Here is a 14,673-nt window from a genome sequence, read left to right as displayed (position 1 = left end):
AATTCGCAATTAATCGTGTTTGGACTTATTCGTGGAAGTTGTGTCCAGTGATGAGTTATGCAGGCAGAAAGATACAGACACACTAAAGTCACAAGAAGGTCACGACATTCTCTGTCTCTCAACCATTTATTCATAAGAAAACTTACTTTGTTCTTAAAACTTAAAAGGTAGTTTTACCCGTACATAAAAAAGTTCACTGGAATAGAAAGTTAACATAATATATTTTCTTCATATAATAGAAAGTAATATAACATGCACGGTAATCTTTATACTAAGTAAATTGAGATTTGAATTTATCTGAACAAATAATTGAGAAGCAACGTATATCATGAAGCCTAGCAAAAGACATTAGCTTAATGATGAGACTAGACTAAAGTATATGCTCCTCTAAGGAGTAATTGATTGTTGCCTACTTCACGGGACAAATGAGTAAACCTAACAATAACATATAGAGACACTCGACGCCATTAGCCAAATTCCATTTGAGCCATCCAACTCCTTGGTGGATCTTCTTTGTCTCCAGCCCATCTTGTCTCCACAAATTTTGAGCGATTACTTTGTTAGCTTTTTCCTTTTTATATGAAAAATTTGGGATCTTATTTTCGATATTGAATTATTATTTTTATTATTGTCTAGGGCACTTATATATATACTGAAATTCGTTATTTAATCATTATATGAAAATGGATTAGTTAGAGAATGTGAAAGAAAGGTGATGTGAAACTTATACCAAAGCAAAGAGGAGGGGACAGAAGAGAAAAAGGTGTCTGCGATGCCACATGTAGACCTTCTTCTAAAGATCTAACTTAGAATGCTATTTTTGCACATGTAAAACTGTTGCAGACTACAACTTCTATTCTACACAAGTGTTCTCCAAATACATTTTCATCGACAAGTTTATTTTGATGCTAAATTATTATTGTATAATAAATTACAAGAATACACTAAAAATATTCCATTTATTTACAAATTAACCATTGGGCAATTTAACCAAATAATTTTGAACACTATAGTTACTTAGCAAATTGACCCAATACACTGTATGGTTATTCTACGAGAGGAACAATTATGTTAAAAACGATAATAAATTTTCAAAAGTAAGAAAATAAATAAGTAAAAAGAAACTTTGGGTTGTCAAGTATTTGCTGTATAAAAAGAGGTGTAAAGTGGCTATCACTCCTTAAATTATATCCTCAGAGCCAAAGTTGCTCACTCCTTCCACACATGCTCCAAGTCCCCACCTTCTTCTTCTTCTTCAGTCTCCTTTCATACCTCCACACCATTGCTTAACGTTTTTCTCTCTAATCAACCAGAAAGAATATGATCTCCTGGCACGACCTCTACACGGTCCTCACGGCCGTGATACCTCTCTACGTCGCTATGATCCTCGCCTACGGCTCTGTAAGGTGGTGGAAAATCTTCTCTCCCGATCAATGCTCCGGAATCAACCGCTTCGTGGCCATATTCGCCGTCCCTCTCCTCTCCTTCCACTTCATCTCCACCAACAATCCATACGCCATGAACCTCCGTTTCATCGCAGCCGATACTCTCCAGAAAATCCTCATGCTCGCCCTCTTAGTCCTCTGGGCTAACTTCACCCGCTCCGGTAGCCTCGAGTGGAGCATCACAATCTTCTCCCTCTCCACACTTCCCAACACACTCGTCATGGGGATCCCTCTCTTGATCGCCATGTACGGCGAATACGCTGGTTCGCTCATGGTCCAAGTCGTCGTCCTCCAGTGTATCATCTGGTACACGCTTCTCCTCTTCCTCTTCGAGTTTCGCGGCGCCAAGATGCTCATCATGGAGCAGTTCCCTGAGACGGCTGCTTCTATCGTTTCGTTCAAGGTTGAATCCGACGTGGTTTCCCTCGACGGCCATGACTTTCTTGAGACGGACGCGGAGATCGGTAACGACGGGAAGCTTCACGTCACCGTGAGGAAATCAAACGCTTCCCGTCGTTCGTTCTGCGGGCCGAACATGACTCCGCGGCCGTCTAATCTCACTGGAGCTGAGATTTACAGCTTAAGCACCACTCCTAGAGGCTCAAACTTCAACCAGTCAGACTTCTATTCGATGATGGGCTTCCCTGGCGGCCGTCTCTCCAACTTCGGTCCGGCGGACATGTACTCCATGCAGTCTTCAAGGGGCCCCACTCCAAGACCTTCAAATTTCGAGGAGAACTGCGCCATGGCATCCTCCCCGAAATTTGGGTATCACCCAGGAGGAGGAGGCGGGTCTTACCCGGCTCCAAATCCTGAGTTCTCTTCAACATCTACAGCCAACAAAGTCGTCAATAAAACTCCTAAAGAGACCAACACAAATCAGCACACGAATCTTCACACGGACGGTAAGTCAAACAATCATGACGCTAGCTCCAAGGAACTACACATGTTCGTGTGGAGCTCCAACGGGTCACCAGTTTCAGACCGAGCGGGTCTTAACGCCCCTGATTCGGGATCAAACAATGAACAGGGTGGAAGATCTGACCAAGGTGCCAAAGAGATCCGGATGTTAGTCCCCGACCAATCTCAGAACAGCGAAAACAAAGGTAAGAAAAATCCTTCTCGACTTTCCGACAAGTTTCACTTTGAAATGTTCTGAAGTTCGTTAACGGTTTTTGTGTGGTGGTGTTTATAGCTCTGGCTCGTCCGGCGAGTGGTGACTTCGGAGGTGAACCACTTAGTATCGCCGGAAGAGAAGAAGGAGAGCGAGCAAAAGACGCTGAGAATGGACTGAACAAACCTATACCTAATGCGCTGCTACAGTCGAAGACAGGACTCGGAGCCGTCCCTGGAGGTGAAGCAAGTCAAGGGAAACATATGCCGCCTGCGAGCGTGATGACGAGGCTGATACTGATCATGGTGTGGAGGAAGCTAATCAGAAACCCAAACACTTACTCTAGCCTCATTGGCCTCATCTGGGCTCTGGTTGCTTTCCGGTTAGTAACTAAATCAAAATTCAAATTATGTATTCTTGAGCTTGAACCGACCGGTTATCGGGAAATTGATTCCGGTTATCAATATGAAGGTGGCATGTGGCAATGCCCAAAATTATACAGCAATCTATCTCCATTCTATCTGATGCTGGTCTTGGAATGGCAATGTTCAGTTTGGGTTAGTCATCTTCATACTCTCTGTTTTATTCCTTCTTTTAATTTTGTTTTTAAAGCTATTTAAAATGATTAAATCAGATTATATCCTAGGACATTCCTTATTTTTGCATATTTTCGTTAACGTATTAACCCGTTTACACGTTTCGTAAAAGAACTAAAATTTTAGTCAATAAATTTATATGAGTTGAAATAAAAAATTAGATTAAAAAATTAGGGATGGACCATCCGACAGGTGGGGCAATGGTGTGAGTGTCGTATTAGATAAATGGTAATGGTGGACGACATGGTCTCGTGTTGTTGATAGTCCTCATGGTCCCCCTTTATATGGGAGTTGATTGGATTTTCTTAAAAATATATACATATATATTTATAGTTTATTGTATGCACAAAAAATATATATTTAATTTATTTATCGACTGATTTTGAAATTATAAACTGTATGTGAAAAAATCGTGAAGGGTTGTTCATGGCGTTGCAACCCAAATTAATCGCTTGTGGGAACTCAGTGGCAACATTTGCGATGGCGGTTAGGTTCCTCACAGGTCCGGCCGTGATGGCAGTTGCCTCTATAGCTATTGGATTGCGTGGTGATTTACTGCGTGTCGCCATTGTTCAGGTAAAATATATCTACGTTTTAATAACGCAATATTGAGAACGTTAAAATGTGATTTGCTACTAAATGTTGTGCGTCGTTACCAAAAGATCATCTAAATGTTTTTGTACGACTTTTTAGGCCGCATTGCCTCAAGGGATTGTACCGTTTGTGTTTGCAAAAGAGTACAATGTTCATCCTGCTATTTTAAGTACAGGGTAAGTCATGGATTATTATGGTTAATATTCATACGATTACTAATGCTATTTGAAAAAAAAATTATTATAATATAACCGAATGATTTTGCAGGGTAATATTCGGAATGCTTATAGCGCTTCCTATCACGCTGGTTTACTATATTCTGCTCGGGTTATAAGCTTTTGATTACGTGAACGCTTAAAATGGATCAATTGTAGCGAGAACGAAGTAAATAACACAAGAGAGTGTTTCAACTTGTGGGTGGAACAAACTAAAAGCTTAGAGCATATAAGTAAAACTAGAGAGTAGCATGATTTAAGGATGATGATGCGTACATCACAAACCAAGAAACCCTTTCTTCTCCATATTTAACATATAGAATATTGGGGAATAGAATAAGAGTGAGACAGTGGGACGCATATAAGGAGGAGCAAAACATGGGGCAACGAGACAACAAAGATGAATAAAAAATCGAGAAAGAAGACAACTTATTATTTTTGTAATTTTTTGTGACGAGCAAAATCCTGTTTTGATGTGTTCTTTGATTAGATTTTGGGTAACTTATGAATTGATTGATTACTGTGAGTTTTTTTTTAATTAGCGAAGAAAAGTGTGGTTTTGAATCTTTCTAGTTCAAGTTTTCAGGTAAGCAAATTAAATAACGCTTTTAAAGCAGTATTTATTCGTCTTAAATTGCTGAGATTTTAATAAGTTTTGTAACAAAGTAAATGGATTTACTGATCCTTGTCTGCTGTGATAATGAGAATGGTAGTGGAAGAAATGAATTGTACGCTTTGGCACTGAAAGCAATTCGTGTTATCATTAGTTTAAGCTGATGGTGATATAATTATTGTCCATGTAGTGTGTAGGGATGATGAAAAATTATTGAAAATGTAAAGCAATTGAAGAAAGATCACTAAAAGTCAAAAGCTTATGCAAAAGTTTAATAAAAGCTGCCTTCTCTTTTCTTTATTTATTTTTGTTCCTTTTTCTTTTGATTTTTTATTTTATTTTAATAACATCGACTATATTTTCTTTTTAATAAAATATGTGTTCTCTAATTTTAAAATATATATGACGTTTGCACTTTGGATTTTGGATGATATATTGAAACACCATCTAAAACCTAAAAAGATTAGTCTACCATCACGATTATAAAGCAACTTACAAACTTGCAACTTGCAATACTTAAGAATGGAAATACAGTTTAAGTACTTTCAGATAAGACAATGGTATATGATTTAAAATAATATCTACAGTGTTAAGATTGACCTTCAAGAAATTTTTTTGCTTGTATTTAGGCTTCATTGGTAACATAATTTACAATTGATTTAGTTTGAGTTATGTGCATTAATCAAAATTGTTACAATTATTTTTAACTTTTTGAATTTGTTTTTTGTTATAATGTGTTAGAAATGAATTATAATTTTGATTTGTCTTCTTTGTGAATTAATAAATCAAATAATAAACCAACATCAAAAAATTGCATGTTAAAATTTGAGTTAACTTGAACTAATATTTTATTGTTTGTACTAGGCAAAGAGCCCGTGCGATATCGCACGGGAACTCATTTTATAAAGAATATATTATAATCTATAATTTTATATGCCTGATAAAAAAATTAAATCATATAAATAATTAAATTTAATTTTGATGATTAAAATATGATTTACAAAGTATTCAAATATATATATATATATATATATATATATATATATATATACATTTTATAAACCTTAATGTTCTCTTTAATTTTTTATCAAAACACATATTGCATACAATTGTGTCTTCATCCTTTTTAAGTTTTTTCATACATTTTTCACATGATAGTTATCTTCAACCACTTTTTGAACAAAATGCAATTTTTTTGCATGATATATAATTTTTTTTCCTATTTAAGACATAATATTAAAATTATTAGTTTATAATTTTAAACAATTATAATTTATATGTTGGTAATTGTTATTTTGTATATTTATCTACCTGCTTTATTTATTGAAAATAAATATTCAGAAAATTGAATATTGTAATAAATATATATTGATTTACGTTAATATGACCGTCTCATTTATAATATTTTTTTTTAATTTTTGGGAGAGTTCTTATAAAATACCAACACTTATTATATAAACTAACACATTACTTAAATAAAACCAATATTTTTTAAAGCAATCCCACTTTGAGATGAAAAACACTTTGTTTAGATGAAAAGTTACAACTTTGACATTATTTTTTTCACCATTTTATTATTAGTAGATTAGTGAAAATTTGATTTGAAAAATGCATGGGAGAGACTATTTATAGATTTTTTAAAGCCTATTTGAAAGTCACAACCCTTCAATATGAATAGTCGCATTCTTCTAATACTCACAACTTCTCATTTTTTAAAAGATACTAGTGAATAGTCACAACTTTTAGACTATTTTTAAAAGGACACAACCTTACAACATATAACTTTTAGAAAAGACACAACCCTCTACACATATTTTTCAAAAGACACAACTTTTCAACATAATTGAAGTTCACAACCTTATGAATTAATTAGAAAAGACACAATCTTACAACATAGAACTTTTAGAAAAGACACAACCCTTTACACTACTTTTTCAAAAGACACAACTCTTTACACTTCTTTTTCAAAAGACACAACCTTTCAACATAAGTGGATTCACAACCTTAGAAATTAATTGGAAAAGACACAACCTTCCAACATAGAACTTTTAGAAAAGACACAACCCTTGACACTTCTTTTTCAAATGACACAACCTTTCAACATAAGTGGACTCACAACCTTTGGAATTAATTGGGATTGCTATTATTAGTAGATTAGTTTTCCACGTTTGCTTTTGTAATTTTTAAACAATTTTTGAAATATGATAGTTGTCAAATGTTTACTTTTGTTAATTAATAAAATATTCTCAGCAATTTTATAGCTGTTAGACAACTTCGAACACTACACATGTTAATTTTTTTTTCAAAAAAAAAAAACACTACATGTTAATTCATCGGCCTTGATTTTTTATTTTTTTTTTAATATGTTTGATAACGAAACTGGCAAAAAATACATCAATTAATATTTTTTTTGAAATGTGTGAAACCACAACCCAATATAAAGCTATATGTTAATAGTAGATTTTTATTATCATTATACATATATATCTTTAAGTATCTTTCAATTCATTAAATTTTAATTTATTAAATTTTAGTTTTTCTCAAATTTGCTTATTATTTTTGTAGGAAATGTTATATTTATTGATATTTACAGTTTATGTTAAATGTTATATATTATAAGTTATAAAAAATTACTAATCAATTATTAAAAAAAAAATCATTTTACAGCAAATTCACTATATAAATTATATTTTCCACATATTTTTTTTACTGCAGACTATATGTCATCAATCGAAATTCTAATCCTACATGCACTAATGGAAATTCTAGTATTATTATATGTCACTAATCGAAACTTCAAATTTAATAATTTTCAACTTGCATTTCATTCAAAAACCTAATACTATAAGTGTTTCATAATCAATGGTGTTCATGCACTTTACACTTAATCCAAACGTGAACACGATGTCAGTAATCACTAGACATGGATTAATATGTGATTAAGTAAATAATTAGTGGGAAAAACGTTGATTGGATTCCGAGTATAGTTAAATGTGTTGTCGCATGGGATGGGAACATAAGGGACGCAAATCGAAAGACGTCTATGAGCAGTTAATCCACCGTCACGGCTTATAAAATTAGTCGGCCAATGTAAACTTAAATTGATTACTATTACCCATTCAATAGTCTAACTAGACAAACATGCGTCGCTCAAAAGCTGTAATGGACTCGGGCACCCCCATTTCAATAAATTTGTACAATATTAAATCCTTCACTTTTAGCCTATAGTATTTCTTGATATTATAGAAAATTTGCCACGGGACTAGAAACATTTATCGGTAAATGCATACAGAATCACTAGAATCCCTTTTTCACATATCACAATTTAAATATGCTAACATTAAATATATAACGAATGGAAAATATGAATAAAATAAAATACCAGGAAACATATAACATTTTTACAACATTCCATAATTATCGTGGTGGTATAATCTCCTCTACAATTATATCTAACGCATCTCCGGCCGGTAAAGCTAACCTTTGATCAGTAACTCTCCTATAATTAATGCGATTATATGGCCATGCCACCATCACAAAATGCGCCCAGCCTACTCAAATATACGTATTTTGTGCATCCACATACGTTCACCTGCAGACAAGTCTCGGAGACTCGGACATGTCAACAACAAATGTCATCAACCATAGTCTACAACGGCCAATTCGATTCAAGGATCTGGAGACCTATCACAGGAACCCACACGTCAAATAATTTCTCCGATCCGAAGACTTTTATGTTACACCCAGGGAAAAGATATATACAAATATATCTGATATATACACACAAGTGCAGGATGCAACCGAAATTAAGTAATGTAGAAAATAAATCGTGAGACTAAACAAGCAAACACCTATGTTTTATTAGAAATCGTTTTAAATATTTATTACAAAATCTACTTAATGATTTTTTACACGTGTTAACATCATAACACACACTACTAAAAAGCTTATAATCTACCCTATCTTGTCTCTATTACGTCACATATTTTAGCGTCTGCTTCAACACGGTCAAAAACACTTTTAAGATATTTTATCTCTCTCTATAAAATCAGCCTATGTGTCTATGTCAAATACATACGACTCATAGCTATTTTATAGCTATCTTTACCTTTCCAAAACCCTTTGTCCAAAGAACCTATCATTATAGACATTTTTCATAGCAATAAATGTAGCTTTTATTTTCTTGTAATTGCATTTATGATTTTTTTCTTAAGACATAAATTTTTTTTCCAAGTTTATTCCTCTTGTTTTTTTTCTCAAAATACACGCCTACTCTCCAAATCTATACTACTCTAATTCAATATTTTGATTTCACATGGTCTTCACCACTTCACACGTTTTCTACGTCAGTGACTACGTCACCGTATACTTTGAAGCATACTATTAACATTTACAAGCTCTTGCTTGCATCTACACACTATATTTAAATAGTATTCTGATTTAAAAAAAAGTATTCTGATCAATTTCTTCACTCTAAACATCTCAAAGGTTTCAAATACTCTTTCTACTTTTGTTCACAGCTTCTTACATTTGAATCACTCCTAGATTTATAGCTAAATGTGAATGTTTTGTTGAATGACTAGGAAATTCTAGATCCGTAGATCTATATATTTCCCTAAGGCGCTTAAACAATTTTAAATTCACTTTTCTTTTTAAAAAAAACCTTCCAACCAGAGTTAATTGAACATATGACCTCTTACACACCTATTAGATAATCTAAGAGTTTTGAAAAATACACCAACGAAAGTAGATCATTTTCATTTTGGTTCAAAGCTTAACCCGTAACATTATGTTTCATTTTCGTATTTTCCAACCAGTCATTAGTTTTAGTTCCGACTTACACATGTTGGAGTATCCTCGTAAAGACAACTTGCCGATTTTTAAAATGTTCTTGATCATCTTCGTTCTTGCGAATGTTCCGGTTTGCTCCCCACTGGCCTTTTAAATGTCAAGGTTGTCTAACAGCCTCGTCGCAGTCTGTAATTGTGCAGAGATTCAAAATTCGCCTAATATAATAATGCTATCTTGTATATCCAAACTTGAACTTAAAATCATATATATATATATATATATATATATATATATATATATTCTTACTTATCTAAATGTAATCAAAGATAAACAAAAATCAATCTGTTTATTTTAATCTATAAATTTATTTTTGGAAAATTTTAAACCAATCATTTATTCTCTTAATTTTGGTAATAAAAAAATATATAACTGTAAATCAATCAAGTTAATAAAATTATGTAGTAAAGCCATATTTGAAGTTAAACATATATCTATATTTGTGTGTTTAACTTATTCTAATTTACCTAAATGTAGTCAAAGGTAGATAAAATTGTATTTGCTTATTATAAATACTTTGTTTATTTTAATATTTATATGTATTTATAAGTTAATCTTTTGTTTGAAATTACAAAATAAATCATCTCTGCTCTTGATTTTTCTCTTCTAAATATATTTCATGCGTTAGATAAAAAAAACTTTATAATGTCTTTTTAAATATATTGTTTTCGATAATGCGCTAATGTGCACACATATGCTCAGTAATCATGGTTAGTGGTTTTAAAATGGAAAAAAATAATTAGTGTACATTTCGACAAAAGTGAATCGATCACTTCTTAAAATATGTATGCTTCTTCCTTGTTTGCTTTCTCTTCTATTCGCCTGGGCTGTCTCTATACTATTATTAACTATGCCCACTCCTCTCATGTGCTCACGAATTCCCCTCATTGGCACCTTCTGTTACGTTTATATCCATTGGAGTTTTCTCGTTATAACATTGCTTTCAATGATTTGATCAAATTATGCCATGTCAAAGGGTTTTGCGGACCATCCGGCCTACAACACGATGGACAAAGCGTAAGGTAGGGACGTGAAACACGAACGCACGACTCGTTCATTGAACGAGCAAACCTTTGAAGATGATTAATGAAACTAGAGTGAAACATGGACGTGGAACAGATAAGGGTCTGTGTACTATCCAATTGAATGCAAAGACATTTGAATTGAAGTAACAAGGGAATGGACCCAATAGAAGAAGGAAAAGAACAACTGTGACTTAGTTGTCCCAGTTATGTTGAAGATAATGGTTCGAGTCACATTATACCTGTCGAAGAAAAATATGTGGATCACAATTTGCGAACGGAGAGCCAAATCGTTTCTCTGTCCCTACACTTTTGGAACTAACCATCCCAACTCCCTTACCATAAATGTGCAGTTTCGTTTTAGATCAAATGTGCATACTAATTATTTATTGTTAGAATAATATGATATATGTTGATGGATCGGAAGGGATAATAAACTGTTAGTCTGGACCCTAGACGCTTGAGTACTAGAGAAAAGATTTGATGTCACTTTTTTGAATCTTTATTTAACAAAATCATCAAAACCTGAATAAAGCCATACACAAAATCTGTTCGTTCGCTGCTTGTTAACGATCGCAACAATAAATCCATTTTTGTTTAACCATCGCTAAACCAGCGACTGAATCCAGCGATCAGTGATTATAATTTATGGTTGCCAAATTTTGAGCGTTTTAAGGCTATGACCAACATTACAAAGGTCACCTGTTATTCTGGAAGAAGAAAAACAGTAGGTTACAAAGAAAAAAACAGTAAAAAGGGTCCACGTTATTTTTTCTTATTAATTTATAATATAATATATATTTTATTTTCCCTTAAAGTATATAAAACGTATAAATAAAAGTATGTGGATTCTGTGATTCTTATATCTTTGTTATTTTATTATAACTCTTGACAAATTTTTATTTTAAAAAATCTAAGTTATTGCTGTAACTTTTATTTTAAATCTAAGTAGAGCTTGATCCGCACGGTCGTGCGGGTATCTATTTTTTACTTTACTATTTAAATTTTTATTGGTTAATATTTTAAAGATTTAGCATATTTTAAAAAGTTTGTAAACATAAAAATTAAATAGTTTACATGGTGTAAAAAAATATTGATCCATGGACACGTACTAAACCTTCGATAAATATTGACGCATTGATATGTTCGAATAATACTTCTTTTAACACGAAATCGTTTCTCAAGTGTAATAATATTGAAAATATTTTGATTAGGTATGATGAGATTTAGATACATCATAAAGGGAATACCCTGGTTTTAAACATTAACTAGATTTTGACCCGCACGCCCGTGCGGATGTATTTTTTTTAAAAAAATATAATGCTATTTGCTTTTTATGTCACTATTTAGGGTTGGACAAAAAACTCGAATTCAAAGAATCAAACCGAACCCAATCCGAATAAGTAGTACTAAATCCAAACCAGAATTGATTAAATATATGAAGTATTCAAAATTTTGGTATTTGAAGAACTGAAACCTAATCCAATCTGAACCGAAGTATTTTGGGTATCCAAAATAGATTTATATATTTATATATATATTAATTATTTTTAGATTTAATATATATAAATTGAAACATCCAGAATATATATGATACTTTAAGTTCGCATAAATGCTTGAAAATAAATACAAATAATTAAACGTAAATATCTTAAATAATTAAAAATACTCAAAACTCCAAAAATACTTAAATAATTAATAATTCTCTATCCAAATATTTAAACCAAACCTATTTAAATTGGTTATCCAAATCCGAACCAAATCCTCAAAGATCTGAACACGAAATCCAAAAAGACTCGAAAACGAACCCGAACTCCCACACCTAATCATTATTTTATATATATCCTATATGTGTCATCATAGGTCACAAGATATGTGTTATCATATAATTAATCATATTTTATACGCACCATCAAATAAGTTTTTTTATAATTAATAATATTTTATACGTACAATCATATAAATAATCACATATATTATATTTTAAAATTTAATGTGAAATATAAAAGCCATAATTTAAGTTGGTGTTTGAAATTGGGCTTTGTATTGTATTTTTATTATATATATTGAAAATATTTTTATAATAGTTATTGGAAAATATGTTAGTAAAAATCAAATTTTGAATATATGTATATTTTTGAATAAATTTTTGATATAAATCAATTTTAAATTATTATTTGGATTTGAATATATATATCAAGTAACATAGACCCATTACTTGTGTAATACAATGTAATGGACTTTTAATTTTTTTAGTAGCATGAACCCATTATTTTTTTTCTAACTTACTGCTATCAATGTTTACAAACAGAACTATTTTTTTAACTACTATCTATATTGCCAAACAATCCCAATTTGTACTTCAATTTTAATAATATAGATATATCATTGAGAATTGTTTTGTTGAAAAGGTGAGGATAAATAAATTATAGTATAAATTTATGTGGTGTCCATTAATTACATTAATCTCTTTACTAATGAAATTATGTATAGTTACCAAAATGTTAGGAAAAAATAAAAGTGAGGATATTATGTTAGTTTTGTTGGCAAACAATTTTTGTCAGTTATAATTATTTTAGGAAATGATGTAAAATTGGAAATGACATGAATTAATTAAAGTTAAGATTATTTATTATTTCAGTGGCATTGCTTTGTAAATAAGTTAGAAATTTTAGGGATATTTCTTATTTGTACTTCTATTTTAATAAGATAAGATAGATACTTGCATTACATGTTCAAAGGACAAAATAATTTGATAGCTATCGCTATTGACAAACGAACAACAATAATAATAAAATATTGTTTGCTATTTCTGGTCTATCACTAATAAACTTATTTGTAAAAAAACTCAAAGCTTAAAACTCTAACATCGTATGAAAATATACATTTTACTTTTCAAAGAGGAAAAACAACTAACAATAGAATAAAAGAATATGAATCTCAACCCTATCATCAAAAGCAAAAAATTACCTATGATATTTATATTAGATTCAAAAAAAATTATTACAAAAGTATTGGATTATATCTTTTACATTTTATTGTGATATGTGGATTTAAGTTTAAATATGAAAATTGATAATTTAATATCAAAAGATGATTTGATTTATGTTTTATAAATTATATTTTTTTAACCAAAATAGAACAAAACTAAAAACTAATTCCATTGACCTGAACACAAATCAAACCAGCCACAAACCAAACCAAACCAATTTTAATTGATTTTGGTTAAAGTATTCTTAGACCAAAATAAACCAAACCGAACCAAATTCAAAATGAACCCAAATTTCAACTGAAATGTTGACCCCTAGTATCTAGGGCAGAATACTCTACGGTCATAAATCTTTATTGTAATTCGTTAACTTTTTCAAAATTTTGGTTAGATTATTAGATTATCTCAAATTTGTGTGATATAATAGTCATATGATGTCAAAAAAGGAAAAATTGGCTAAATGGGTCATATTGAGAAATGATTTGTCTTTTTATACCTTTGAGTTGTTGTTTTTCCCAACATACATTTGCTTTTCTAAATACGAAAGTAACCTATAATTAACAAATAACGTAATTTCATTAAATAACCGGAAATATTAATAATATTTCTGTTCATGGTTTACTCAATTCTAAAGTGAGTAATCTGCCTCGTTTCTCATTATCAAAAATGAATCTCCACTCATTCTTCACATTCCGTCATCAAAAACTTCATATTACATAGATATAAACCATTTGATTTGATGGAAAAGAGATATGGAAGAGGTAAAAGGAAGACGATCGTTAAATAAAATAAATTCAACATGATTCAGTGTAACTCAATGTCAATAACAAGATAAGTTGGATTGCTTCATATATTTTCTCAGATTTAAAAACATAGAATATACGAAAATATAGAACGCATATTATAAAAACAATATAACGTAGATAAAATGTTAGAATATAGTAAATTATACTTTGTTTAGAACACAACATACAGATAAGAACTCATTATTTTATCTACGGTATATAATAGAGTAAAAGATAGAACACAGTTTAATGTTTTCTAAAATTTTGACAATGAATTAAAAAGCGTACAATATATATTGTACTTTATAAATAACAAAAATATTTGGTTTATTATTTTTTAAAACATATAAGATAAGCTAGAATATCTTTTTTATTCTTGTAAAAAAGTTATAATATATACTCTAACAAATTTAGATCAATATACCCAAAATATTTCTGAAATTCAATTTTTG

General features: G+C 31.1%; 1 protein-coding gene across 1 annotated transcript; it reads left to right on the top strand.

The window, feature by feature from the left end:
* Nucleotides 1-1,154: 1,154 nt before the first annotated feature.
* LOC106353804 (auxin efflux carrier component 3-like) lies at nt 1,155-4,530 on the top strand. The gene is made up of 6 exons (XM_013793606.3): nt 1,155-2,551; nt 2,641-2,941; nt 3,031-3,116; nt 3,574-3,731; nt 3,849-3,925; nt 4,017-4,530. The coding sequence occupies exons 1-6, from the start codon at nt 1,321-1,323 to the stop codon at nt 4,081-4,083; spliced, it is 1,920 nt and encodes a 639-aa protein (XP_013649060.1). The 5' UTR covers nt 1,155-1,320; the 3' UTR covers nt 4,084-4,530.
* Nucleotides 4,531-14,673: the final 10,143 nt, after the last annotated feature.

This window comes from Brassica napus, chromosome A7 (genome assembly GCF_020379485.1).
Source record: "Brassica napus cultivar Da-Ae chromosome A7, Da-Ae, whole genome shotgun sequence".
In the NCBI taxonomy this organism is placed as follows: domain Eukaryota; kingdom Viridiplantae; phylum Streptophyta; class Magnoliopsida; order Brassicales; family Brassicaceae; genus Brassica; species Brassica napus.
The sequence above is the reverse complement of the archived record's forward strand: the minus strand, read 5'-3'. Positions and strand labels throughout refer to the sequence as shown.

Coding starts and splice junctions, on each gene's coding strand:
- LOC106353804 (XM_013793606.3), top strand. CDS start 1,321: ATGATCTCCTGGCACGACCTCTACACGGTCCTCACGGCCGTGATACCT. Junction 3,117..3,573: donor AATGGCAATGTTCAGTTTGG/GTTAGTCATCTT, acceptor AAAATCGTGAAG/GGTTGTTCATGGCGTTGCAA. Junction 3,732..3,848: donor TGCGTGTCGCCATTGTTCAG/GTAAAATATATC, acceptor ACGACTTTTTAG/GCCGCATTGCCTCAAGGGAT.